We start from the raw sequence: 27,996 nt of genomic DNA, 5'->3' as shown, positions 1-27,996 counted from the left end.
TGTAATTTTAAGGTACCATATTCTTTGCTGGTTAATTCTTAATACAATTCTTAAAATTTTCTAACTTAGAGCAATAAAGTTTAGATATAGAAGGTATCGAAGGAATCTAGAAAAACCTGCTTGGGGTTGGGGCAGGTCTAAATAAAAAAAGGACATTCTAGTTTCCCCTCTCTAGCTATCGGTTCCTGCACCATGGTGGTGTTTGATGCATCAGCAATGATGACTCAACTGAAATTGCTGGGGTTGTGGGACCTGCTATGACCAGTCGGTGGCCTCATTAGTGTCTGGAGACGTCACTTGGTCATGTGATCCCTGGTCCCGATTAATAAGAGACCTCCTCAGTGCTGGGACTATGAGCCAGAGCAGAGTTAGTAAACTTTCTTTCTCACAGGGCATCATCCAGGATACCTCTGAGAACCTTTCGAAGAAGAACTTTCCACCAAATCTGATATCTGACTCCTTTAACATCCTCTATTGATGCAGGAAAAGTTGAAATTTTTCCTCTGGTGCCTACCACTCCCAAGCAATTAATGTACTTTGCTATCTTGATGTTCTTAGTTCTGGAGTCCAGTGGGCGGTCCTACTCTCCAGCTTGTGAATAAGTAGGGCCACCGACTGGAAGATTATCGGGAGAATAAGAATTTTGAGGCCTTTTTTGTACTGTGAATAAGACATAAGAATAATAAAGTTTGGCCAATAGTTGAGTTTTAAAGGCAAAGCAGAAGAGGCACTGGGTGAGGATTTGTCTGTTAATTTTAAGGGTCTACCTTAATAGGGTTGGCCAGGACTAACTAATTGAGGATGGGCCATCAGTAGTTGAGAGAGCTTTACACTGTCCTAGCTGCTTGTCGCAACATAAACAGAGCACCCAGAGATGGAAGCAGTTGGCCCCAAGTTGGACTTTTTGGGTGCATCTGATTTTGTGGGCTGCCACCGCTGATTGGTGTGAGTGACCCTTTAAGCATAAACTCTGTTCCCTCTAACCTTGCACAGCAACGTGGCCACCAGCTCAGAAGTTACCTTTGCAGATTGCCTCATTTGTTACTTTAATGATCAGGCACAGTTTTTGACTCATTTTTTTCGATCCTAGAGAGAGCTGTGCAGCCATGTTGTTACATCTGCACAGTTCTCCATATGCTGTCCGCATTCATTTCTATGATATGTTTATGAGAAAGACAGAACCCTAATCCATCGATATGACCTTTCTTTGAGGCCTGGATAAGTAGGCGACCTCTGGACCCTAGGTTTCAGCTTTAACTGTCCAGTATTAAGGATTACGTGAAGCCCTTTACTGTCACCATAAATATTGAAATGAATCCCAGTACTACCCAAAGCAGTTATGTATTCTCATAATAACCCATTAATGCCCAGCACCACCATAGACACCAAAATTAACCCTCCTACCATCGTAGAACCATAGATATAAAGATATGGACCTATCACAGCCTACTACTAGGGATGTTAACATTAAAGGGGCTACATTGTGATTGTGTTTCCTCAAGATATCTGATCAATGATTGTGTTTCCTCAAGATATCTGATCAATCCCTGTACTGGACAACGGCAACCGTTCTGGCACTACACAGTTGAAGGAGTTTGAGAAGGAGATGATTCTGCCCAGTATGTGGTGACCACATAGTATGTGTTGACTACCGATGCACTGGAAGGGTGTTGGTCCACAACCACACAAATTGGATATGGATTGCCTATCCTGAACCCTTTAAGCTCATCACTGCCCCAGACCACAAAGGAGGAGAACAACAATATAAATACTATGAGTTACACAATCTTACATGGTGGTCATCAAGATGAGAAGGACTACTAGGACAATCCAAGCCTATACCACCCATAGAATACTTAGAAGAGGGTGTATAAGGCTACCGAAGTGGATCATTTTCTTAATTTTCAGCCTCAAAGCTTTCCTCAGATATAATAACCGGGCTCGACAATTTACTGGCAGCTTCGCTTCGAGCGCTTTGAACTCCAGTAATATTCCGGGAGGTCTCGAAAGCTTTTGACTTGTGGTTGAGTTCATGTTAAAACATCTGAAAAACCCATGAGTAAGATGCAGAATAATTGTGAATGTCGATGCTCAGACTTCCTGGCTGGAGTTCAAACAATATTTTTCCAGTTAAAGGTGTTTCTTCAAGGAGAAGAGCGTTTGATATAGAGAGACGCACCACTTGACTTGTGCCCAAGAAACTCAAGGAGAAAGATGAAAGGCTTCTGAGCTGCTTTAACTCTGCTTGTCATACCTGGAGCCTTCAAAATTACTCGAATTTAGGATGACTTCAGCATCCAACTTGGTTTAGTGTAATGGCTGAAACATTAAAGGAGCATTCTTATCTTAAAGGGGTTGTACAATTAAAGAAAACCTCTTGTGGAAGGTGGTGGGCACCACCGTGACCATGATACCACCTGGAATTGTATGGAAGAACATTTGTTGACTAGACAACTCCACTGCTCAGGCCATTCACCTGATTTGTGGTTGGCTAGAGTCCACCATAGTCTCGTTGGACCCTACAATGATGTCGATAAGTTTTAAACCTTGCGTCAGCTTTGCGGCAATTTCATCCATGATAAAGCTGTAGCCTCTTAAGGTGGTGAAAAGTTTGCGTCAACCTGCAACTTTAACTCTAGAATTACATTATAAAATGTCAACATGCAGTCGTAGCCGTGGTCTTAGGCCACATTTAATCTAGAAGTGAGCTTTAGGTCAATAGTTGTTGATAACCCCTTTAAGATAAGAATGCTCCTTTAATGTGCCTCTGCTATGTTGGAAAAAGTTACAATTTCCGACTTTTTCTATAGGTAAATGCGAAACAAAGTAGAATTTGCGTCAACTTGCGATTTTAACTTAACTGCTATTTTGCATAGACAACCTTTTCCTCAGGCAAAGTTTGCGTCAACCTGCAATTTTATTTTTCATTCATCTTGATGCCCTGTACTGATACAGACGGGGATGCAAAGTTAGTGCAACCGTATGTGGGAAAATGTAAATTCAAAAATTTTTCGACCAAGTGGATAACCCCTTCAAACGTGGGTAAATAATTAGAGTAAAGTTTACGGCAACCTGCGATTTGAACCTTATTGTCAATTTTTCAAAGGCCATGTTTAAGTCCCAGCGTTAGTGTTGGCCTTCTGCCGAGTTAGAGGTAAATTTATGACAACCTGCAATTTTAATCAACTGATAAAAAGTTTTTCCATTGTGCTAATTTTTTGTTACAGCGGTGGTTGTGGCTTTCAATGTAGGAGAAAGTTGTAAACATTTTGACCATGCCCACTAATTTTTGTACTATAGGGAAATACGTAGCCTTCTCCTGCGTAGATCAAATTCTGCGTCAACCTGCAACTTTAACTTTATTTTAACAGAAGAAAAGATCATTACTGGTCTTATACTAAAAGAACATTTTCTGTTGCTGTGAGCTCATGACAACAACAAATTTTCCTACCATCGTGGAATAACGAGATCAACGTTTGCGTCAACCTGCGACTTTAACTTTACCATATTGACGAGAACGACGGCACGTGCTGAATTGTCCTTTATATTTATCATCTTGTCAAGTGCAAGCTTTACACATTTCAACATTTCGTAATAATTTTTTTCAGTAGTACATACATGAAAAAAAAAAAAATTCCAAAAAGACAAATAGTCATATTGCTTAGAGATTTCTTTTTTTACATTACTTCAATCCGTAGAATATTACAAGGAAGTCCCCCGCCCCCTCCTCATAGCACGTCTTACAATTATACAATAAAAGATTGTAATATTGATAACATTTCGGGTTACATTGAAGTATAACACTGTTGACTTTGCCTTTATCGTTCTGACAGTTGTTTACAAGTTACTTTTGAAAAAAGAGGGGAGGAGTTGTAGCCATAGCAACTGATCACTGATTGGTATTCACAGCAACCTATCAGATCACAGCTTTAGTTTTTCAAGCCAAGGTGGGAAGACTGTGTTTCTTAGGCTGTAGAGGATAATCCACAAAAAAGTTCTATTTTTTAAAGGGGTTGTCCACCATTTTTAAAAAATAATCATCCCATTCTAGTGTTTAGAGTCGGACTGGCCCATTTTCAAAAGCAATAATGGGTTTTATAGGTTTAACCGTAGACAACCCAATTTGTATCTGGTGGGCCTAAGAAACCCTAAGTGACCACCCATTTGATGTCACATGACTTCTTCAGCCAATCACTAGCCTCAGCGATCACATGTGCATGGTCACCATTGAGGCCAGTGCTTTGCTTTAGAATTCATCAGATGAATTGCCACTTCCAGTCCAGTGGAGGCCAGAAATGGGGTCAGTGCTGAAATGGAGCGCCATTCAAAGACACAAAAGTAATGTTTTTTAATTTTTTTGCAAAATAATGAACAATCCCTTTTAATGATAGGTAACTATATTTTTATCTCACAGCTTTGCATGATACTTTTTTATTATACCTTTATTTTAATACTCTAATGGTATTGGTACATGTACAGTACATCAACCTAAGGCACCGGGGGCACCATAGTTAAAAATCCACTTTGTGGTACCTGGTTGGCTCGGATTAACTCGGATCTGGCACCATGTGATTGGTTTCCCACTGCAGGAAGTAAGTATCTTCTTATTCGGAAGACCAATAAGGGTTGAGCTGTTTAGACATGTGACACTGTTCTTCTTCAGAAGACCAACCAGAGCTGACCAGTATGGACATGTGACACTACTCTTCTGCAGAAGACCAATCAGAGCTGAGCAGTATGGACATGTGACACTACTGTTCTGCAGAAGACCAATCAGAGCTGAGCAGTATGGACATGTGACACTACTGTTCTGCAGAAGACCAATCAGAGCTGAGCAGTATGGACATGTGACACTACTCTTCTGCAGAAGACCAATCAGAGCTGAGCAGTATGGACATGTGACACTACTGTTCTGCAGAAGACCAATCAGAGCTGACCAGTATGGACATGTGACACTACTCTTCTGCAGAAGACCAATTATATACCGGGGGCTACAGACAAGGCCATTATAAATGAGGGAGAATTTGAGGGATATTTTAATGCCCCGTTTTCTGCAGCCCACTCCATATAATGCCCCCTTTTCTGTGGCATTTTCTGTAGAGGGATCTACAGAAAAGTGGGCACATTAGGAAGGGGACTACAGAAAAGATTGTGACTATTGCCTACTGTGAGGCAGGCGCTCTGATTATTGGATATTGTAGGGCAATATAACTATTGGCTTCTTTGGGGCACTGTGACTATTGGTTACTGGCGGTCAGGCACTCTCACTATTGGCTACTATTGGTAGGGCTTTGTGACTATTGGCAACTGTGGGGCATTGTGAGTATTGGCTACTGTGAAGCAGGCACTCTGATTAGTAGATATTGTAGGGCAATATAAATATTGGCTACTGTGGGGTAAAGTGACTATTGGCTACCGACAGTCAGGCACTCTATTAGCTACTGTTGGTAGGGATTTGTGACTATTGGCAACTATGGGGCAATTTGAGTATTGGCTACTGTGAAGCAGGCACTCTGATTATTGGATATTGTAGGGCAATATAACTATTGTCTACTGTGGGGCACTGTGACTATTGGCTACCGATGGGCAGGCACTCTCACTATTGGCTACTGTGAAGCAGGTACTCTGATTACTGGATACCTAAGGGCAATATAACTATTTGCTTCTGGGGGGCACTGTGACTATTGGCTCCCAAGGGACGGCGCTATCACTATTGGCTACTGTGGGGAACACTGCCTTTTGGTAGGACTTTGTGACTATTGGCAACTGTGGGGCATTGTGAATATTGGCCACTGTGAAGCAGGCACTCTGATTATTGGATATTGTAGGGCAATATAACTATTGGCTACTGTGGGGCATTGTGACTATTGGCTACCGATAGGCAGGCACTCTCACTATTGGCTACTGTGAAGCAGGTATTCTGATTATTGGATACCTAAGGGCAATATAACTATTGGCTTCTGTGGGGCACTGTGACTATTGACTCCCAAGGGGACGGCGCTATCACTATTGGCTACTGTGGGGAGCACTGCCTTTTAGTAGGACTTTGTGACTATTGGCAACTATGGGGCATTGTGAATATTGGCCACTGTGAAGCAGGCACTCTGATTATTGGATATTGTAGGGCAATATAACTATTGGCTACTGTGGGGCATTGTGACTATTGGCTACCGATGGGCAGGCGCTCTCACTATTGGCTACTGTGAAGCAGGCACTCTGATTATTGGATACTATAGGGCAATATAACTATTGGCTTCTGTGGGGCACTGTGACTATTGGCTCCCAAGGGGACGGCGCTATCACTATTGGCTACTGTGGGGAACACTGCCTTTTGGTAGGACTTTGTGACTATTGGCAACTGTGGGGCACTGTGAGTATTGGCTACTGTATGGGTATTGGCCATGCCGGTGTCTGGGGTTATTTAAAAATATATTCAGCTCTGCAGTGTCCCTCAAAGGGCTGATGGTAATAGTAATACAGTATGAGGGTAACAACTAAACAGCTTGCTTAACTCTTAACTGTGGTGAAAATCAGTATGACACCCTTGTACTATACAGTGGAAAACGAGCTATAGTGTCATGTGTCCAAACTACTCATCTCTGATTGGTCATCACTGGTGCAGTCTCGTCAACACCACAAAAGGGATCAACCAACCCGGAATTTACACCAAAACAAACCGATATTTTCCAGGATGGCCGAGCCCTGGTGACTCTCCAAGGTTCCTAACTGGAGATGGATCCCTTTAATAGGGTAATGCACTTAAATTTGAGCAATACTAGAAATTACTAGCAAAATACAGACAATCCGGTTAGCGGTGCCAACTTTAGGGAGAAAAAAAACCTAGATATTTTTTGGAAATTTTTGTGAAAAAAGTTCCTCCTACACACAGTGCTGTCCCTTTGGTGGATATGCCCATGCTTATATGAACGTCAGCTGTGCTACAATCTCCTTGAAAAAAATCCACTTCGTAACGCCACAACTTGTACGATCAGTAAACGTGGATGAGTAAGTCATTTCACATCGGAATATATCAATTATTATTAGGATTTTTTTTTCTTTTTCATTTTTCATGAAGAATGGACTATGGACCTCACGTAAGACCGGTCGATGCTGAACATCATCCCCTACCGGTTGGAATGAGGATCGGCAGCGACTCGGGGCTACGACAAGGATTCTTATCTGTGCCATGAACACAAAACATCTTATATATATATTATTTGCTTGGCTAGGTATTTTTGAATGTTTTTTTTTTTATCAGGAAGCTCTAACGTAGACCCAAAAAAGGGCAAAAAACTTGAGTTACATGATTTTTTCGATACAGTCACTAGAAGACACAGAAGAGCCAGTTTTCACGCTAGGATAAAGGTGAACTTGAGGTGTCTTTGTATTCCCAATGTCTTAGATCACGGAAAAGTCAAAGGGTGAGTTTTTGATGTTTTTGTTTTTTTCTTTTCATATCCCAAAAGCCTTAGAAAGTGATTTGTATTTGTTCAGTCCGACAGGGTGAGATCTCGGGAAGATTGCGTCCGTAGAACGAGTTCTTCTACGGACTCTCGAAAAAGAACACATAAAAATATGTTATGTTAATAATACAGACGTGGAAAATAAGTGGACCCTTAAAGCCCTTTGAAGTGTTTTTTTTTTTTTCTCGTTTTGTGTTTTTTTTTTTTTTAATCAAAGAGCAGCCATCTGGTCCGTCTACACAGACCGTACCCGGCCCCATGAATGAATATATAAGTGCAGTGGGTGGAGGTGATCCACAGGTCTGTGCCGAATAAGAATCCTAGATTGCACATTCCATAAGTGTAAAGTGCTATGGCATAAATTTTTTTTTTCTCAATGGCAGCTCCACCTTTTTTTTTTTAATTTTTTTTCTTCTTTTTACCTTGCCGAGCCAATGTTTTTATACTGGCACATGAGAAGGTGTTTGAAAGTTTTCTTAAAGGTGGTGTTGCACAGGGCGTAACAAGCAGGGTTGATGGTACTATTGATGTAACAAAGCCAATAGCCAATTGTCCACACGGTGTTGGGCACGCATACGTCACAAAAAGTGTTGATTAAAACCATGACGTTATAAGGTGTCCAGGTTATAATGAAGGCTAGAAGAATAGCCAAGATAGTCCTCGTCACTTTCTTTTCTCTGGAGGGTGGGATTTTCTTTTTGGCTGGCTGCTTTGTCATCTTGACAATTTTCCGAGCTACGATGTTCTGTTTGTCTTCTCCATTCCGACCGTTCGTTCCGGGGACGATCTCGATGGTGGTGCCACTCGTAGATCCACAGTCGCCTTTTTGGGATTTTGTAACGATTCTTATACAGGCCAACTTGGAGTTCTCGACTTTTGGGATGATTTGTGATCCTGAAGCTTGAGGAACATCTTTGGCACATCCATCTTCCTTTGCATTGGAACCTACCACGCTTACGGAGGTGGAGTCGTTGGAGATCTCCTTCTCCTCTCCTTCTGTTAGGACACAATTTTCAGTGACAGAATCTCTAGAGGCTTTGCCGTTCTGGATTTTGCTGTGGTCCAAGCCATCTTCTACGGCCGATAGGTTGTTGTTGTTTGGTTTGACTATTTTCCCTTGGACGTTGCTGGGAGATATTGGATCTTGGTTGGTGGTTGGTTCCTTCTTGTCTTTCTTTATTCTACTCTTACTGGCCCGAGATATTTGCCAATATAATATGGTCATGATAATAACCGGCAAGTAGAAGGCTGCAATAGCCGTGCCGAATGTGACGGCTGCATTGGAGAAGAACTGGATGTAGCATTCTCCTTCCTTAACAGTTCGCCCACCGACAATGAATTGCCAAAAGAGAATAGCTGGTGCCCACAGGATAAATGATAGCACCCAAGCCGCAGCTATCATCATGCCAGCCATTTTGGTGGTTCTTCTCACTGGATAGGTCAGCGGTTTTGTTACGCAGAAATATCGATCAAAGCTGATGATGAGGAGGTTCATGACTGATGCATTGCTGACAACGTAGTCTAGAGCCAGCCACAGGTCACACACCACTGGCCCCAACGGCCAGTAACCAATCACAGTGTACAAAGTGTAGAGGTTCATGGAAAAGACCCCGATAATTAAATCAGCACATGCCAAGCTGAAGAGGAAATAATTGTTGACAGTCTGTAGATGTCGGTTAACTTTTATAGAGACCATTACCAGGATATTTCCAATAATGGTCACTAGGCTAAGGGATCCAGCCACAATGACAATGAACACAACCTCCACCGTCTTGTAGGGACTCCCCATCATGGTCCTGTTGTCTGTGGACACATTGGCGAAGCTAGTGTTATTCATGGCTGCGTCTCAGGTCAACTCTAGGTTGACTACTTCCTAGTTACCATTTACACCTGTGGAGAAGAAGAACAAGGGTTAGATGAGAGCCATATATTAAACATTTATCACATACACATCTTGAAACAGATAATTTCCATAAAACTCTATGAAAAAGCTAGTAGTATCTAGGGTATTTTTTGATTATAACATGCTAGATCCTAAAACATGGCTCCACTGAGGATGGAATGGCCACCAGCCATGATCGTGTAGTGGTTAGTACTCTGCGTTGTGAGGATGAAATGGCCTGGCACATGGAAAAGCTGAGGATGGAATGGCCTGGCACATGGAAAAGCTGAGGATTGAAAGGCCTGGCACCAGGGCTGGATTAAGGGTGGTGGGGGCCCCAGGGCGCAAACTGGTGGGGGCCATTCCAACAATGTTTTTGGAAGTATGTAGCCTGCCAGCCCCCTGTAGTAGGTAGCCTGCCATTCCCCTGTAATATGTAGCCTGCCAGCCCCCTGTAGTATGTAGGCTGCCAACTGGTGGGGGCTCCTTAAAAAGTGAAAGTGGTGTGGGCCCAGGGGCTCGAGCCCCATGAGCCCCTCCATTAATCCGGCCCTGCCTGGCACATAGGAGAGATGAGGAAAGGGAAGGCTTGGCACCTAAGAGAAGTGAATAAGTATTGGCCTGGCATGTGGGAGAACAGAGGAGTGGTCGTGCAGGAAAGGTAACGTTGGACTGGTAAGGCACAAAGGAGAGGTGAGGATGGTCTTACTTGGCACTTAGGAGAGCTAAAAAGTATTGACCCTGGACCCTGGTACATGGAAGAGCTCAGGAAAAGTGGTCTAGCACCTCGGAGAGGTGAAGTAGAAGTGGGCTAGTAGTTTTGATAGCTGAGGAATGAGGATCATGGCACATGGTTGAGATGAGGAAGGATTGGCCTAGAAAATGCAGGAGTTGAGGAAGGAGTGGCCTGGTCCATGGGGGAGTTGGGGAAGGAGTGTCCTGGCACATTTGGGATCAGAGGAAAGAGTGTCCTGGAACATTGGGGAGCTGAGGAGGGAGTTATCTGGCACAAGGCGTCAACTGAGGAAGGATTATCCTGGCACATGAGGCGCTGAGGAGGGAATGGCCTGGGACAAGGGGGAACTGAGGAGTTAGTGGGCTGCTACAAGGTGGTAGGGTTAGCCTAGCACCTAGAGGAGCTGAGGAAGGAGTGGCCTGGCACATAAGGAGCTGAGGAGGGAGTGGCCTAGCATATGGAGGGGCTTAAGAAGGAGTGGCCTGGAACATGGAGAAGCTGAGGGAGGAGTGGCCTAGTACATAGAGAAGCTGAGGAGGGAGTGGCCTGGGACATGGGAGAGTTGAGGAGGGAGTGGCCGGACACTTGGAGGACTGAGTATCTTGGGGAGCTGAGGAAGGAGTGGCCTAGCATAAGGAGGGGCTTAAGAAGGAGTGGCCTGGAACATGGGGAAGCTGAGGGAGGAGTGGCCTAGTACATAGAGAAGCTGAGGAGGGAGTGGCCTGGGACATGGGAGAGTTGAGGAGGGAGTGGCCGGACACTTGGAGGACTGAGGAAGGAGTGGCCTAGCATATGGAGGGGCTTAAGAAGGAGTGGCCTGGAACATGGGGAAGCTGAGGGAGGAGTGGCCTGGAACATGGGGAAGCTAAGGAGGGAGTGGCCTGGCACATGGGAGAGTTGAGGAGGGAGTGGCCTGGCACTTGGAGGACCGAGTATCTTGGGGAGCTGAGGAAGGAATGGTCATGCAATATGGCATATAGGACATTTGTAGAAGGAGTTGTCTGACACATACCTTGTAAAACACAAACACACACACACACACACATATATATATACTGTATATAACCTGTATTTATAATAAAGTGGGGCACAATGACCCTGACTGCAGCAAAATTGCTCCCAAACCATAAGCCTTATCCCATCCATTGTCCCATTTGTCTGTCCACACGAGGAGAGGATCATTGTTTAGTCTGTGATAAGAGACATTTACCATAACACAACTGCAAAGGGAGAAAATAGAGCAAGCGGCGGGCGTCCCCCCAGCCCCCACACAACACATGGTAATTGTACGGTGCAAAATTATTGCTTTATTTGTGCTGAGCTGAAGGTTACGATGTAATTGTTTGCCTGAGATGGTGAAGGCTGAGCTTTCATTTATAAGGGAAACAATAAAATTCTTGTATACATGAAATGAGCCAAGAATATCCTCCGCCATTATATCAGATGACAGAAGAGTGAAGAGGAAAATTATTAGGAAGCGTCGGAGATAAAGGAAAGGGTCGGAGCTCGGAGACGGGAGCTTGTTGTTCTTCTCTCTGTTGATGTAGGATCGGTGTACGTCATATCTGTGCCATATGTGGGACAATGTTACCACCACATCTAGGGTGGGCACCATCTTTCCGCCAGTGATTGTTCTATTCAATCTTCGATTGTCTGACAGTGTCCCATAGTGTCTTAGATGTCTTCAACGTCCATCAGTAGATGGAAGTATAGGATTTTCATGGCCACCTGGGATAACGACTAACCCTTAGGATGCAGACAACATTGAAGACTATGGTGGAAGGGAAAGGGAGAAGAGCGAAGTTGGGGTAGAAGCTGGTAGAGGTCGGAACCCATGATGTCTTTGTTGGTGGCCGGAAGAAGAAAGAAGTTTTTAAGAGGTGAGAAGATTGGAAGGATGGAGGAGAGCAATAGAGAACTGAAGCTTATGGTGAAGGTGGACTACGTAGTCATATCTCCCAACCATCCCAGATTGACAAAGGGTGAGAAGATTGGGGGAAAGAAGGAGAGCAATAGGGAACTGAGGCTTGGAGCAAAGCTACGGTAGGTGGTCATATCTCCCAACCATCCAAGATTGACAAAGGGTGAGAAGATTGGGGGAAAAAAGGAGAGCAATAGGGATCTGAGGCTTGGAGCAAAGCTACGGTAGGTGGTCATATCTCCCAACCATCCCAGATTGACAAAGGGTGAGAAGATTGGGGGAAAGAAGGAGAGCAATAGGGATCTGAGGCTTGGAGCAAAGCTATGGTAGGTGGTCATATCTCCCAACCATCCCAGATTGAGCAGGATAAGTCCATCAAAGGTCCATAGTATAGGGTTGTCAGTGCAACCTGGGAAAATGACCACCCACATAAACTGTGTCCTAACCCATAGGATCCAGACAACAATGAATATTATGGTGGAAGGGAGAGGGAGAAGAGCGGAGTTGGGGGTCGAAATTGGTGGAGACGCGGTAACCATGATGTCTTTGTCGGTGGCAGGAAGGAGGTTACAAAGGGTGAGAAGATTGGGCGGAAGAAGGAGAGTGATAGGGAACTGAGGCTTGGAGTAAAGCTTGGGTAGGTGGTCATATCTCCCAACCATCCCAGATTGAGCAGGATAAGTCCATCAAACGTCCATAGTAAAGGGTTGTCATTGCCAACTGGGAAACGGTCACCCACGTAAACTGCATCTTAACCCATAGGATCCAAAAAACAATATTTTGGTGAAAGGGAGAGGGAGAAGAGCGGAGTTGGGGTCGAAAGTGGCAGAGGTGGGATCAATGATGCCTTTGTTGGTGGCAGGAAGAAGAAAGAAGTTTTTAAGAGGTGAGAAGATTGGAAGGATGGAGGAGAGCAATAGAGAACTGAAGCTGATGGTGAAGGTGGACTACGTAGTCATATCTCCAACCACCAGGGTGAGAAGAATGGGGGGGGGGGGGGAGGAGGAGAGGAATAGGGAACTGATTCTTAGACTAAAGCTAAGGTAGGTGATCATATATCCCAACCATCCCAGGTTGAGCAGGATAAGTCCATCAAAAGTCCATAGTAAAGGGTTGTCATTGCCAACTGGGAAACGATCACCCACATAAACTGTGTCCTAACCCATAGGATCCAGAGAACAATGATTATTATGGTGGAAGGGAGAAGGAGAAGAGCGGAGTTGGGGTCGAAAGTGGCAGAGGCGGAACCATGGTGTCTTTGCTGGTGGCAGGAAGGAGTTGACAAAGTGTGAGAAGATTGGGCGGAAGAAGGAGAGCGATAGGGAACTGAGGCTTGGAGTAAAGCTTGGGTAGGTGGTCATACCTCCCAACCATCCCAGATTGAGCAGGACAGTTCAGGACATTCCGGTCTGTTCCACTGTTCCATGGAGTGGCTACAAAAGAGGGGGTGTTGGGATGCTACCACTGTCGAAGGAGTACTAAGGGAAAGGAGTGCAGGAAGGAGGGGCATAACTAAAGGGGCACAATGGGGGTAGCATTATTGTGTAGGGAGGGCCAAGAAAACACCCCTGTGCAGCGGCGTCAATTAAAGCGGATGATCCCCACAAATAATCTACGGTTTATAGTACTAGTCTTCTCAGGTAGAAAAAATTGACACCTTATGGGCCCCTTAAGCCTCTTGGGCCCGAATATGACCACACCCTCAAGTTACACCCCCTGCCCTTGTGTCAGGGGCAGGGCTACTATGTAGGGCAGTAAGGGGGCACTATTACTGTGTGTGGGGCAAGTAAGAATACTTGCACTGGCCCCCCCAGAGTACCAGAAGGATCTGGGCTGATAATGGGACCCCCATTCATGATCTGGGCTGATAATGGGACCCCCATTCATGATCTGGCCTGATAATGGGACCCCTTTTCATGATCTGGGCTGATAATGGGACCCCTATTCATGATCTGGCCTGTTAATGGGACCCCCATTCATGATCTGGCCTGATAATGGGACCCCCATTCATGATCTGGCCTGATAATGGGACCCCCATTCATGATCTGGCCTTATAATGGGACCCACTTTCATGATCTGGCCTGATAATGGGACCCCTATTCATGATCTGGCCTGATAATAGGACCCCCATTCATGATCTGGCCTGATAATGGGACCCCCATTCATGATCTGGCCTGATAATGGGACCCCCATTCATGATCTGGCCTGATAATGGGACCCCCATTCATGATCTGGCCTTATAATGGGACCCACTTTCATGATCTGGCCTGATGATGGGACCCCCATTCATGATCTGGCCTGATAATAGGACCCCCATTCATGATCTGGCCTGATAATGGGACCCCCATTCATGATCTGGCCTGATAATGGGACCCACTTTCATGATCTGGCCTGATAATGGGACCCCCATTCATGATATGGGCTGATAATGGGACCCCCATTCATGATCTGGCCTTATAATGGGACCCCCATTCATGATATGGGCTGATAATGGGACCCCCATTCATGATCTGGGCTGATAATGGGACCCCCATTCATGATCTGGGCTGATAATGGGACCCTCATTCATGATCTGGGCTGATAATGGGACCCCCATTCATGATCTGGGCTGATAATGGGACCCTCATTCATGATCTGGGCTGATAATGGGACCCCCATTCATGATCTGGCCTGATAATGGGACCCCTTTTCATGATCTGGGCTGATAATGGGACCCCCATTCATGATTTGGCCTGATAATGGGACCCCCATTCATGATCTGGCCTGATAATGGGACCCCTATTCATGATCTGGCCTGATAATGGGACCCCCATTCATGATCTGGCCTGATAATGGGACCCCCATTCATGATCTGCGCTGATAATGGGACCTCCATTCATGATCTGGCCTGATAATGGGACCCCCATTCATGATCTGGGCTGATAATGGGACCCCCATTCATGATCTGGCCTGATAATGGGACCCCCATTCATGATCTGCGCTGATAATGGGACCTCCATTCATGATCTGGCCTGATAATGGGACCCCCCATTCATGATCTGGCCTGATAATGGGACCCCTATTCATGATCTGGCCTGATAATGGGACCCCCATTCATGATCTGGCCTGATAATGGGACCCTCATTCATGATCTGCGCTGATAATGGGACCTCCATTCATGATCTGGCCTGATAATGGGACCCCCATTCATGATCTGGGCTGATAATGGGACCCCCATTCATGATCTGGCCTGATAATGGGACCCCCATTCATGATCTGCGCTGATAATGGGACCTCCATTCATGATCTGGCCTGATAATGGGACCCCCCATTCATGATCTGGGCTGATAATGGGGCCCCCATTCATAATCTGGGCTGATAATGGGACCCCTATTCATGATCTGGCCTGATAATGGGACCCCCATTCATGATCTGGGCTGATAATGGGACCCCCTTTCATGATCTGGCTTGATAATGGGACCCCCATTCATGATCTGGCCTGATAATGGGACCCCCATTCATGATCTGGCCTGATAATGGGACCCCCATTCATGATCTGGGCTGATAATGGGACCCCCATTCATGATCTGGCCTGATAATGGGACCCCCATTCATGATCTGGGCTGATAATGGGACCCCCTTTCATGATCTGGCTTGATAATGGGACCCCCATTCATGATCTGGCCTGATAATGGGACCCCTATTCATGATCTGGCCTGATAAAGGGACCCCCATTCATGATCTGGGCTGATAATGGGACCCCCTTTCATGATCTGGGCTGATAATGGGACCCCCATTCATGATCTGGGCTGATAATGGGACCCCTATTCATGATCTGGGCTGATAATGGGACCCCCATTCATGATCTGGGCTGATAATGGGACCCCTATTCATGATCTGGGCTGATAATGGGGCCCCCATTCATGATCTGGGCTGAATTTTTTAATCTGATCCCTATAAAGTGTTTCACGTAGAGGAACATAATAGAAAAGTGATGTGAGTCTGTGATTTGTACACGTTCCGTCAGCAGGCGGTCACCTGTCAGTACAGCGCCGCCGCCATCTGTCATCACAGCGACATCACCAGACGTCAGGTGTAACATGGTACACGGAGAATTTACCGATTGTGAGGAGATTTATATAAATAATAGAAAGTAGAAAAACCATGCGGAGCCCTTCCAGGGGGCTCCCGGGGGTCACAGGGGGCACACTATAAGAGATAACACGGAAAAGGAGGCGAAACTCAAGACTGGTCCATGTAATACACAGAGGTTACTTATAGATAATTACAGGATACTATGGCCACCAGTATCCGGACATACATAAGAATATTACTTACAGAGAGGAAAGAAGAAGAAACCTTTACTGTGACATCACTGTGTGTATTATCTCTGTACTGTGACATCACTGTGTGTATTATCCCTGTACTGTGACATCACTGTGTGTATTATCTCTGTACTGTGACATTACTGTGTGTATTATCCCTGTACTGTGACATCACTGTGTGTATTATCTCTGTACTGTGACATCACTGTGTGTATTATCCCTGTACTGTGACATCACTGTGTGTATTATCTCTGTACTGTGACATTACTGTGTGTATTATCCCTGTACTGTGACATCACTGTGTGTATTATCCCTGTACTGTGACATCACTGTGTGTATTATCCCTGTACTGTGACATCACTGTGTGTATTATCTCTGTACTGTGACATCACTGTGTGTATTATCCCTGTACTGTGACATCACTATGTGTATTATCCCTGTACTGTGACATCACTGTGTGTATTATCTCTGTACTGTGACATCACTGTGTGTATTATCCCTGTACTGTGACATCACTGTGTGTATTATCCCTGTACTGTGACATCACTATGTGTATTATCCCTGTACTGTGACATCGCTGTGTGTATTATCTCTGTACTGTGACATCACTGTGTGTATTATCCCTGTACTGTGACATAACTGTGTGTATTATCCTTGTACTGTGACATCACTGTGTGTATTATCCTTGTACTGTGACATCACTGTGTGTATTATCCCTGTACTGTGACATCACTGTGTGTATTATCCCTGTACTGTGACATCACTGTGTGTATTATCCTTGTACTGTGACATCACTGTGTGTATTATCCCTGTACTGTGACATCACTGATTGTATTATCCCTGTACTGTGACATCACTGTGTGTATTATCCCAGTACTGTGACATCACTGTGTGTATTATCCCTGTACTGTGACATCACTGTGTGTATTATCTCTGTACTGTGACATCACTGTGTGTATTATCCCTGTACTGTGACATCACTGTGTGTATTATCCCTGTACTGTGACATCACTATGTGTATTATCCCTGTACTGTGACATCACTGTGTGTATTATCTCTGTACTGTGACATCGCTGTGTGTATTTTCTCTGTACTGTGACATCACTGTCTGTATTATCCCTGTACTGTGACATCACTGTCTGTATTATCCCTGTCCTGTGACATCACTGTGTGTATTATCTCTGTACTGTGACATCGCTGTGTGTATTTTCTCTGTACTGTGACATCACTGTCTGTATTATCCCTGTACTGTGACATCACTGTCTGTATTATCAATGTCCTGTGACATCACTGTGTGTATTATCTCTGTACTGTGACATCACTCTGTGTATTATCCCTGTACTGTGACATCATTGTGTGTATTATCTCTCTACTGTGACATCACTGTGTGTATTATCCCTGTACTGTGACATCACTGTGTGCATTATCCCTGTACTGTGACATCACTGTGTGTATTATCCCTGTACTGTGACATCACTGTGTGTATTATCCCTGTACTGTGACATCGCTGTGTGTATTATCCTGTACTGTGACATCACTGTGTGTATTATCCCTGTACTGTGACATCATTGTGTGTATTATCCCTGTACTGTAACATCAATGTGTGTATTATCCCTGTACTGTGACATCGCTGTGTGTATTATCCCCTGTACTGTGACATCACTATGTGTATTATCCCTGTACTGTGACATCACTGTGTGTATTATCCCCTGTACTGTGACATCACTATGTGTATTATCCCTGTACTGTGACATCACTGTGTGTATTATCCCCTGTACTGTGACATCACTATGTGTATTATCCCTGTACTGTGACATCACTGTGTGTATTATCCCTGTACTGTGACATCACTGTGTGTATTATCCCCTGTACTGTGACATCACTATGTGTATTATCCCTGTACTGTGACATCACTGTGTGTATTATCCCTGTACTGTGACATCACTGTGTGTATTATCCCTGTACTGTGACATCACTGTGTGTATTATCCTGTACTGTGACATCACTATGTGTATTATCCCTGTACTGTGACATCACTGTGTGTATTATCTCTGTACTGTGACATCACTGTGTGTATTATCTCTGTACTGTGACATCACTGTGTGTATTATCCCTGTACTGTGACATCACTGTGTATTATCCCTGCACTGTGACATCACTGTGTGTATTATCCCTGTACTGTGACATCACTGTGTGTATTATCCCTGTACTGTGACATCACTGTGTGTATTATCCTGTACTGTGACATCACTATGTGTATTATCCCTGTACTGTGACATCACTGTGTGTATTATCTCTGTACTGTGACATCACTGTGTGTATTATCTCTGTACTGTGACATCACTGTGTGTATTATCCCTGTACTGTGACATCACTGTGTGTATTATCCCTGTACTGTGACATCACTGTGTGTATTATCCCTGTACTGTGACATCACTGTGTGTATTATCCCTGTACTGTGACATCGCTGTGTGTATTATCCCTGTACTGTGACATCACTGTGTGTATTATCTCTCTACTGTGACATCACTGTGTGTATTATCTCTGTACTGTGACATCACTGTGTGTATTATCCTGTACTGTGACATCACTATGTGTATTATCCCTGTACTGTGACATCACTGTGTGTATTATCTCTGTACTGTGACATCGCTGTGTGTATTTTCTCTGTACTGTGACATCACTGTCTGTATTATCCCTGTACTGTGACATCACTGTCTGTATTATCCCTGTCCTGTGACATCACTGTGTGTATTATCTCTGTACTGTGACATCACTCTGTGTATTATCCCTGTACTGTGACATCACTGTGTGTATTATCTCTCTACTGTGACATCACTGTGTGTATTATCCCCTGCACTGTGACATCACTGTGTGCATTATCCCTGTACTGTGACATCACTGTGTGTATTATCCCTGTACTGTGACATCACTGTGTGTATTACCCCTGTACTGTGACATCACTGTGTGTATTATCCCTGTACTGTGACATCGCTGTGTGTATTATCCCTGTACTGTGACATCACTGGGTGTATTATCCTGTACTGTGACATCACTGTGTGTATTATCCCTGTACTGTGACATCACTGTGTGTATTATCCCTGTACTGTGACATCACTGTGTGCATTATCTCTGTACTGTGACATCACTGTGTGTATTACCCCTGTACTGTGACATCACTGTGTGTATTATCTCTGTACTGTGACATCGCTGTGTGTATTATCCCTGTACTGTGACATCACTGTGTGTATTATCTCTGTACTGTGACATCACTGTGTGTATTACCCCTGTACTGTGACATCCCTGTGTGTATTATCTCTGTACTGTGACATCACTGTGTGTATTACCTCTGTACTGTGACATCGCTGTGTGTATTATCCCTGTACTGTGACATCACTGTGTGTATTATCCCTGTACTGTGACATCACTGTGTGTATTATCCCTGAACTGTGACATCACTGTGTGCATTACCTCTGTACTGTGACATCACTGTGTGTATTATATCTGTACTGTGACATCACTGTGTGTATTATCTCTGTACTGTGACATCACTGTGTGTATTATCCCTGTACTGTGACATCACTGTGTGTATTATCCCTGTACTGTGACATCACTGTGTGTATTATCTCTGTCCTGTGACATCACTGTGTGTATTATCCCTGTACTGTGACATCACTGTGTGTATTATCCCTGTACTGTGACATCACTGTGTGTATTACCCCTGTACTGTGATATCCCTGTGTGTATTATGCCTGTACTGTGACATCACTGTGTGTATTATCTCTGTACTGTGACATCCCTGTGTGTATTATCTCTGTACTGTGACATCAATGTGTGTATTATTCCTGTACTGTGACATCACTGTGTGTATTATCCCTGTACTGTGACATCGCTGTGTGTATTATCCCTGTACTGTGACATCACTGTGTGTATTTTCTCTGTACTGTGACATCACTGTGTGTATTATCCCTGTACTGTGACATCACTGTGTGTATTATCCCTGTACTGTGACATCACTGTGTGTATTATCCCTGTACTGTGACATCGCTGTGTGTATTATCCCTGTACTGTGACATCACTGTGTGTATTATCCCTGTACTGTGACATCACTGTGTGTATTATCCCTGTACTGTGACATCACTGTGTGTATTATCCCTGTACTGTGACATCACTGTGTGTATTATCCCTGTACTGTGACATCACTGTGTGTATTATCCCTGTACTGTGACATCACTGTGTGTATTATCCCTGTACTGTGACATCACTGTGTGTATTATCTCTGTCCTGTGACATCACTGTGTGTATTATCCCTGTACTGTGACATCACTGTGTGTATTATCCCTGTACTGTGACATCACTGTGTGTATTACCCCTGTACTGTGATATCCCTGTGTGTATTATGCCTGTACTGTGACATCACTGTGTGTATTATCTCTGTACTGTGACATCCCTGTGTGTATTATCTCTGTACTGTGACATCAATGTTTGTATTATTCCTGTACTGTGACATCCCTGTGTGTATTATCCCTGTACTGTGACATCACTGTGTGTATTTTCTCTGTACTGTGACATCACTGTGTGTATTATCCCTGTACTGTGACATCACTGTGTGTATTATCCCTGTACTGTGACATCACTGTGTGTATTATCCCTGTACTGTGACATCGCTGTGTGTATTATCCCTGTACTGTGACATCGCTGTGTGTATTATCCCTGTACTGTGACATCACTGTGTGTATTATCCCTGTACTGTGACATCACTGTGTGTATTATCCCTGTACTGTGACATCACTGTGTGTATTATCTCTGTCCTGTGACATCACTGTGTGTATTATCCCTGTACTGTGACATCACTGTGTGTATTATCCCTGTACTGTGACATCACTGTGTGTATTACCCCTGTACTGTGATATCCCTGTGTGTATTATGCCTGTACTGTGACATCACTGTGTGTATTATCTCTGTACTGTGACATCCCTGTGTGTATTATCTCTGTACTGTGACATCAATGTGTGTATTATTCCTGTACTGTGACATCCCTGTGTGTATTATGCCTGTACTGTGACATCACTGTGTGTATTATCCCTGTACTGTGACATCACTGTGTGTATTTTCTCTGTACTGTGACATCACTGTGTGTATTATCCCTGTACTGTGACATCACTGTGTGTATTATCCCTGTACTGTGACATCACTGTGTGTATTATCCCTGTACTGTGACATCGCTGTGTGTATTATCCCTGTACTGTGACATCACTGTGTGTATTATCCCTGTACTGTGACATCACTGTGTGTATTATCCCTGTACTGTGACATCACTGTGTGTATTATCCCTGTACTGTGACATCACTGTGTGTATTATCCCTGTACTGTGACATCACTGTGTGTATTATCCCTGTACTGTGACATCACTATTTACATAAAACCACTGCCGGATTGAAGGAATTTTCCATCAATGTTCCGGGCGTCCGGTTCGGTGTCATGTTTGGGGCTGAGATACAGCGGCTGTACTATAACGTGAGAACATAAAAGTCGGGGACTTGGGGAGTTGGATTCGGTTCTCGATGACAGGACTCAGCAGTCGTTGGTTGGCAGCGGGCGCTCACGCGGGAGCCCCGTCCGCCAGGCTCATGGCAGGTAAAATATCTCAGCTGAAGGCTCCTGAGGAACGCACAAAAAACAATCCCCCTTCGCAATATGATCCATGCTAATGAGCTCCCACGGACAGCGCGCTACGTGCGGCGGCGCCCTCCGGCGACCTTCACATCACCTTTACAAGAACTCGTCTCCGCTCGGAATAATTACACGTGCAGCGCAGGCGGCCGGAGTGATGGAACTGTCTCTCTCCTGCCCGCAAACTGTTAGCAGATATTATTATCCGGAATGGGAGATGATCACGTTGGGGCGGTATTACGGGACACATAGCAGCTGCTGGTGTCAGATCCGTGCACGACATGGCAACATTTATTGTGTTTGCTGAGATGGATTCAGAAGGAAAAAGTGTAATGGAAGGAAAAATTGTAGCATTGTAATGTAGATCAATGTTGTGTCTGTGCTATGGAGCCACTGGGGCGGTATAAAGAGACAGAGGGTAGCTACTCGTGTACAACATGGCCAAATTTATTAGGTTTGCTTAGATCAATTCAGATGGAAAGTGTAATGGAAGAAAAAATTGTAACATCTCAACGTAGATCACATGTCGATTCTGCGCTGTGGTGCCACTGGGGAGGTATAAAGAGACAGAGGGTAGCTACTCGTGTACAACATGGACAAAAATATTAGGTTTGATGAGATCGATTTCGAAGGAAAGTATAATGGAAAATAAAATTGGAATATCCTAATGTAGATCTGAAAGTAGATGGTGTCTTATCAACAAGGCGGAGCCACTGAGGCGGTATAAAGAGACAGAGGGTAGCTACTCGTGTACAACATGGCCAAATTTATCAGGTTTGCGTAGATCAATTCAGATGGAAAGTATAAAGGAAAACAAAATTGGAAGATCCTCATGTAGATCTGAAAGTAGATGGTGTCTTATCAACAACGCGGAGCCACTGGGGCGGTATAAAGAGAAAGAGGGTAGCTACTCGTGGCAGATCCATGAACTAAATGGCGATATTTATTATGCTTCTTGAGATGGATTCAGAAGGAAAGTATAATAGGAAATAAAATTGGAACATCCCAATGTAGATCTGAAAGTAGATGGTATCTTATCAACAACGCGGAGCCACTGGGGCAGTATTTAGAGACAGTTAGCGACTGCTCGTGTCAGATCCGTGTATAACATGGCCATATTTATTATGTTTGTTGAGATGGATTCAGAAGGAAAAATTGTAACATCTCAATGCAGATCGCATGTGGAGTCTGTGCTGTGGTGCCACTGGGGTGGTATAAAGAGACAGAGGGTAGCTACTCGTGTACAACTTGGCCAAAAATATTAGGTTTGCTTAGATCAATTCAGAAGGAAAGTGTCATGTAAAATAAAATTGGAACATCCTCATGTAGATCTGATAGTAGATGGTGTCTTATCAACAAGGCGGAGTCACTGGGGCGGTATAAAGAGAAAGAGGGTAGCTACTCGAGGCAGATCCATGAACTAAATGGCGATATTTATTATGCTTCTCGAGATGGATTCAGAAGGAAAGTGTAATGGAAAATAAAATTGGAAGATCCTAATGTAGATCTGAAAGTAGATGGTGTCTTATCAACACCACGGAGCCACTAGGGTGGTCTAAAGAGGCAGATAGCAGCTGCTCATGTCAGATCCATGCACTAAATGGCCAGGGTATAAAGAGACAGAGGGTAGCTACTCGTGTACAACATGGCCAAATTTATCAGGTTTGCGGAGATCAATTCAGATGGAAAGTGTAATGGAAAATAAAATTGGAACATCCCAATGTAGATCTGAAAGTAGATGGTATCTTATCAACACCACGGAGCCACTGGGGCAGTATTTAGAGACAGTTAGCGACTGCTCGTGTCAGATCCGTGTATAAGGTGGCCATATTTATTTGGTTTGATGAGATCGATTTGGAACAAAATGGAAGAAAAAATTGTAACATCTCAATGTAGATGGCATGTCGAGTCTGTGCTATGGTGCCACTGGGGCGGTATAAAGAGACAGAGGGTAGCTACTCGTGTCAGATCCATGCACTAAATGGCCAAATTGATTGGGTTTGATGAGATCAATTCAGAAGGAAAATAAAATTGGAACATCGTAACGTAGATCTGAAAGTAGATGGTACCTAATCAGCACCATGGAGCCACTAAGGTGGTATTTAGAGATGGGTAACAGCTGCTCGTGTCGTATCCCTATACAAGTTGGTGACATTTATTATGCTTGTTAAGGTGGATTCAGACGAAAAGTGTAATGGAGGAAAGAATTGTAACATCTCAACGTAGATGGCATGTCAAGTCTGTGCTATGTAGCCACTGGGGCGGTATAAAGAGACAGAGGGTAGCTACTCGTGTCAGGTGTGTGCACTACATGACCAAATTTAATAGGTTTGATGAGATCAATTCAGAAGGAAAGTATAATGGAAAATAAAATTGGAACATTCTAATGTAGATCTGATTGAAGATAGTATATAATCAACACCGCGGAGCCACTGGGGCGGTATTACGAGATAGATAGAAGCTGCTTGTGTCAGTTCCGTGTACAATATGGCCATATTTATCTGGTTTGATGAGATCAATTTAGAAGAAAACTGTAATGGAAGAGAAAACTGTAACATCTCAACGTAGATCACATGTTGGGTCTGAACTATGGAGCCACTGGGGCGGTATAAAGAGACAGAGGGTAGCTACTCGTGTCGGGTCCATGCACTACATGACCAAATTTAATAGGTTTGATGAGATCAATTCAGAAGGAAAATATAATGGAAAATAAAATTGGAACATTCTAATGTAGATCTGAATCAAGATAGTATATAATCAACACCGCGGAGCCACTGGGGTGGTATTTAGAGACAGTTAGCGGCTGCTTGTGTCAGATCCGTGTACAAGATGGCCATATTTATTAGGTTTGATGATATCGATTTAGAAGGAAAGTTTGCGGATGAAAAAAATTGCAACCTCTCCAATACCTGATCAACACCATGGAGCCATTGGGGCGGTATAAAGAGGCGGATAGCAGCTGCTCAATTCAGGTTCATGCACAACATGGTGCTATATATTGGGGCAGATTTACTTACCCGGTCCATTCGCGATCCAGCGGCGCGTTCTCTGTGCTGGATTCGGGTCCGGACGGAATTCATTAAGGTAGTTCCTCTGCCGTCCACCAGGTGGCGCTGCTGCGCTGAAAAGCATCGGAACGCGCTGGAGTTCACCGAGTTGGCCTGAGTGAAGGTAAGTGCAAGCTCCGCGACAGATTTTTTGTTTTAAATGCGCCGGTTTTTCCGAATCCGTCGGGTTTTCTTTCGGCCACACCCCCGATTTCCGTCGCGTGCATGCCGGCGCCGAAGCGCCATAATCCGATCGCGCGCGCCAAAAACCTGGGGCAATTCAGGGGAAATCGGCGCAAATCGGAAATATTCGGGTAACACGTTGGGAAAACGCGAATTGGGCCCTTAGTAAATGACCCCCATTGTGTTACGTGCAGCAGAAGCTACTCAATAAAGATGAAATGGTGGTTACGTTAATAAGGACCCATTGGGGCGGAATAAAGAGGCAGTTAGCAGCTGCTCGTGTCAGTTCTGCGTACAACAAGGCCATATTTATTAGGTTTGATGAGATCGATTTCGAAGGAAAGTATAATGGAAAATAAAATTGGAACATTCTAATGTAGATCGTAGATCTGAACGTAGATGGTGTCTAGTCAGCACCGCGGAGCCACGGGGGCGGTATTACGAGATAGATAGCGGCTGCTCGTGTCAGATCCGGGTACATCGTGGAGATATTTATTTGGTTCGATGAGATCGATTTAGAAGGAAAGTCTAATGTAAGAGAAAACTGTAACATCGCAACGTTGATCACATGTCAGGTCTGAACTATGGAGCTATTGGGGTGGTATAAGGAGACGATGGGTACCTGCTTGTCATTGATTCGTTTACATCATGGCCATATTTATTAGGTTTGATGAGATTGATCTAGAAGGGAAGTTTGGTCAATGAAAAAAATTGCAGCATCTCGATGTGGATCCAATGGGGGTCATTCACTAAGGGCCCGATTCGCGTTTTTCCGACGTGTTACCCGAATATTTCCGATTTGCTCCGATTTCCCCTGAATTGCCCAGAGATTTTGGCGCACGTGATCGGATTGTGGCGCATCGGCGCTGGCATGCACGCAACGGAAATCGGGGGGCGTGGCCGAACAAAAACCCGACGGATTCGGAAAAACCGCCGCATTTAAAACAGAAAAAGTGTTGCGGAGCTTGCACTTACCTTCACTAGGAATAGGCCGGTGAACTTGAGCGCGTTTCGATGCTTTTCAGCGCAGCAGCGCCACCTGGTGGACGGCGGAGGAACTGCCTTAATGAATCCCGGCCGGACCCGAGTCCAGCGCAGAGAACGCGCCGCTGGATCGCGAATGGACCGGGTAAGTAAATCTGTCCCTATGTTTTCCATCAACACCACGGAGCTATTGGGGCGGTATAAAGAGGCGGATAGCTGCTGCTCTATTTAGGTGCATGTACAACATGGTGCTATGTTACAATGTATCATGTTTGACCAGAATGATACAGATGTAACATATAATGTGAAAATATTATTACAGAAGAAGCTACTCAATATAGATGAAATGGGGGATTAGTAAATAAGGAACCATTGGGGCGGTATAGAGAGACGAACAGCAGCTGCTCGTGTCAGATCCGTGTACAACATGGCGCTATTTATTAGTGGGAGAATGATACAGAAGTAACATATTGGGGCAGATTTACTTTACCCGGTCCTGTCGTGATCCAGCGGCGCGTTCTCCGACGCTGATTCGGGTCTTCCGGCGATTCACTAAGGTAGTGCGCCCGATGTCCACCAGGTGTCGCTGCTGCGCTGAAGTCCACCGGAGTTCACAGGAGTTCACTATCCTATTCCTGGTGCAGGTAAGCGCATGTCAAGCGGCACATTTTTTTTTCTAATTCCGCAGTTTTTCCGAATCCATCGGGTTTTTGGACAACCCGCCCCCCCCCCCCCAATTTCCGTCGCATGAAAGCCGGCGCCGATGCGCCACAATTCAATCTCGTGCACCAAAATCCCAGGGTAATTCAGGGAAAAAACGGCTCAAATTGGAAAAATACGGGAAAAGGCGCGAAATCAGACCCTTAGTAAATGACCCCCATAATGTGAAAATATTGGATTATGTACAGAAGAATCTGCTCAACATAGATGGAATAATACGGAGCCAATGGGGTGGTATAAAGTGATAGATTGCAGCTGCTCGGTGTACAACATGGCGCCATTTATTAGGTTTCATGATGACTATTGAAAAGGAATGTATAATGGGGACATAATTGTGTCTCTCCAAAAGAAGTCATGAAATGTGGATCAAGCGAGGGTTAGGTTAATAGTGAAACCATTGGGGCGGTATAATGTGACAGATATCAGCTGCTCGTGTCAGATCCGTGTACAACATGGCGCTATGTATTACATAGGATACAGTTACATATAATGGGAAAAATGTATAAAGTACAGAAGGAACAAATCAACAAAGATCAAGAGGTGATGATGTGAATATGAAGCCATTGGGGCGGTATTAAGTGATAGATAACTGCTGCTTGTGCCTGACCCGTGTACACCATGGCCTTATTTATTAGCTTATTAACTGGGACATCCTAACTTAGATCTGAACGTAGATGGTGTCTAATCAGCACCGCGGAGCCACTGGGGCGGTATTTAGAGACATAGAGCAAGTGCTTGTATCAGATCCATGTACAACGTGGCCATATTTATCTGTGGTGCATCAGAATCATATAGAAGTAACATATAGGGGCTCATTGACTAAGGGTCCGAACGCCGCGCTTTCGTCGGGTTTCCCGAATATTTTCGTTTTGCGCCGAATTGCCCCGATCAGATTGTGTCGCAGCGGCTTGCATGCGTAAGAAATCGGGGGGCGTGGCCATCGGAGAACCCGGCGGATTCGGAAAAAACGCGGAATTAAAAAAACTAATTGTGTCGCAAGATCAAGCACTCACATGCACCAGGAAGTTGAAGGTGAACTCCGTCGGACCTCAGCGCAGCAGCGACATCTGCTGGATATTGGGC

General features: G+C 44.5%; 1 protein-coding gene across 1 annotated transcript in view; it reads right to left on the bottom strand.

The window, feature by feature from the left end:
* Positions 1-3,525: 3,525 nt before the first annotated feature.
* CHRM2 (cholinergic receptor muscarinic 2) overlaps positions 3,526-27,996 on the bottom strand; it is a 144,717-nt gene continuing 120,246 nt past the window's right edge. The window contains exon 2 of the mRNA XM_072145172.1: positions 3,526-9,353. Coding sequence (XP_072001273.1) covers positions 7,882-9,300 — 1,419 coding nt within the window. The 5' untranslated portion in view covers positions 9,301-9,353 and the 3' untranslated portion in view covers positions 3,526-7,881. The remainder of the gene's footprint in view (positions 9,354-27,996) is intronic.

This window comes from Engystomops pustulosus, chromosome 4 (genome assembly GCF_040894005.1).
Source record: "Engystomops pustulosus chromosome 4, aEngPut4.maternal, whole genome shotgun sequence".
Lineage (NCBI taxonomy): Eukaryota > Metazoa > Chordata > Amphibia > Anura > Leptodactylidae > Engystomops > Engystomops pustulosus.
The sequence above is the reverse complement of the archived record's forward strand: the minus strand, read 5'-3'. Positions and strand labels throughout refer to the sequence as shown.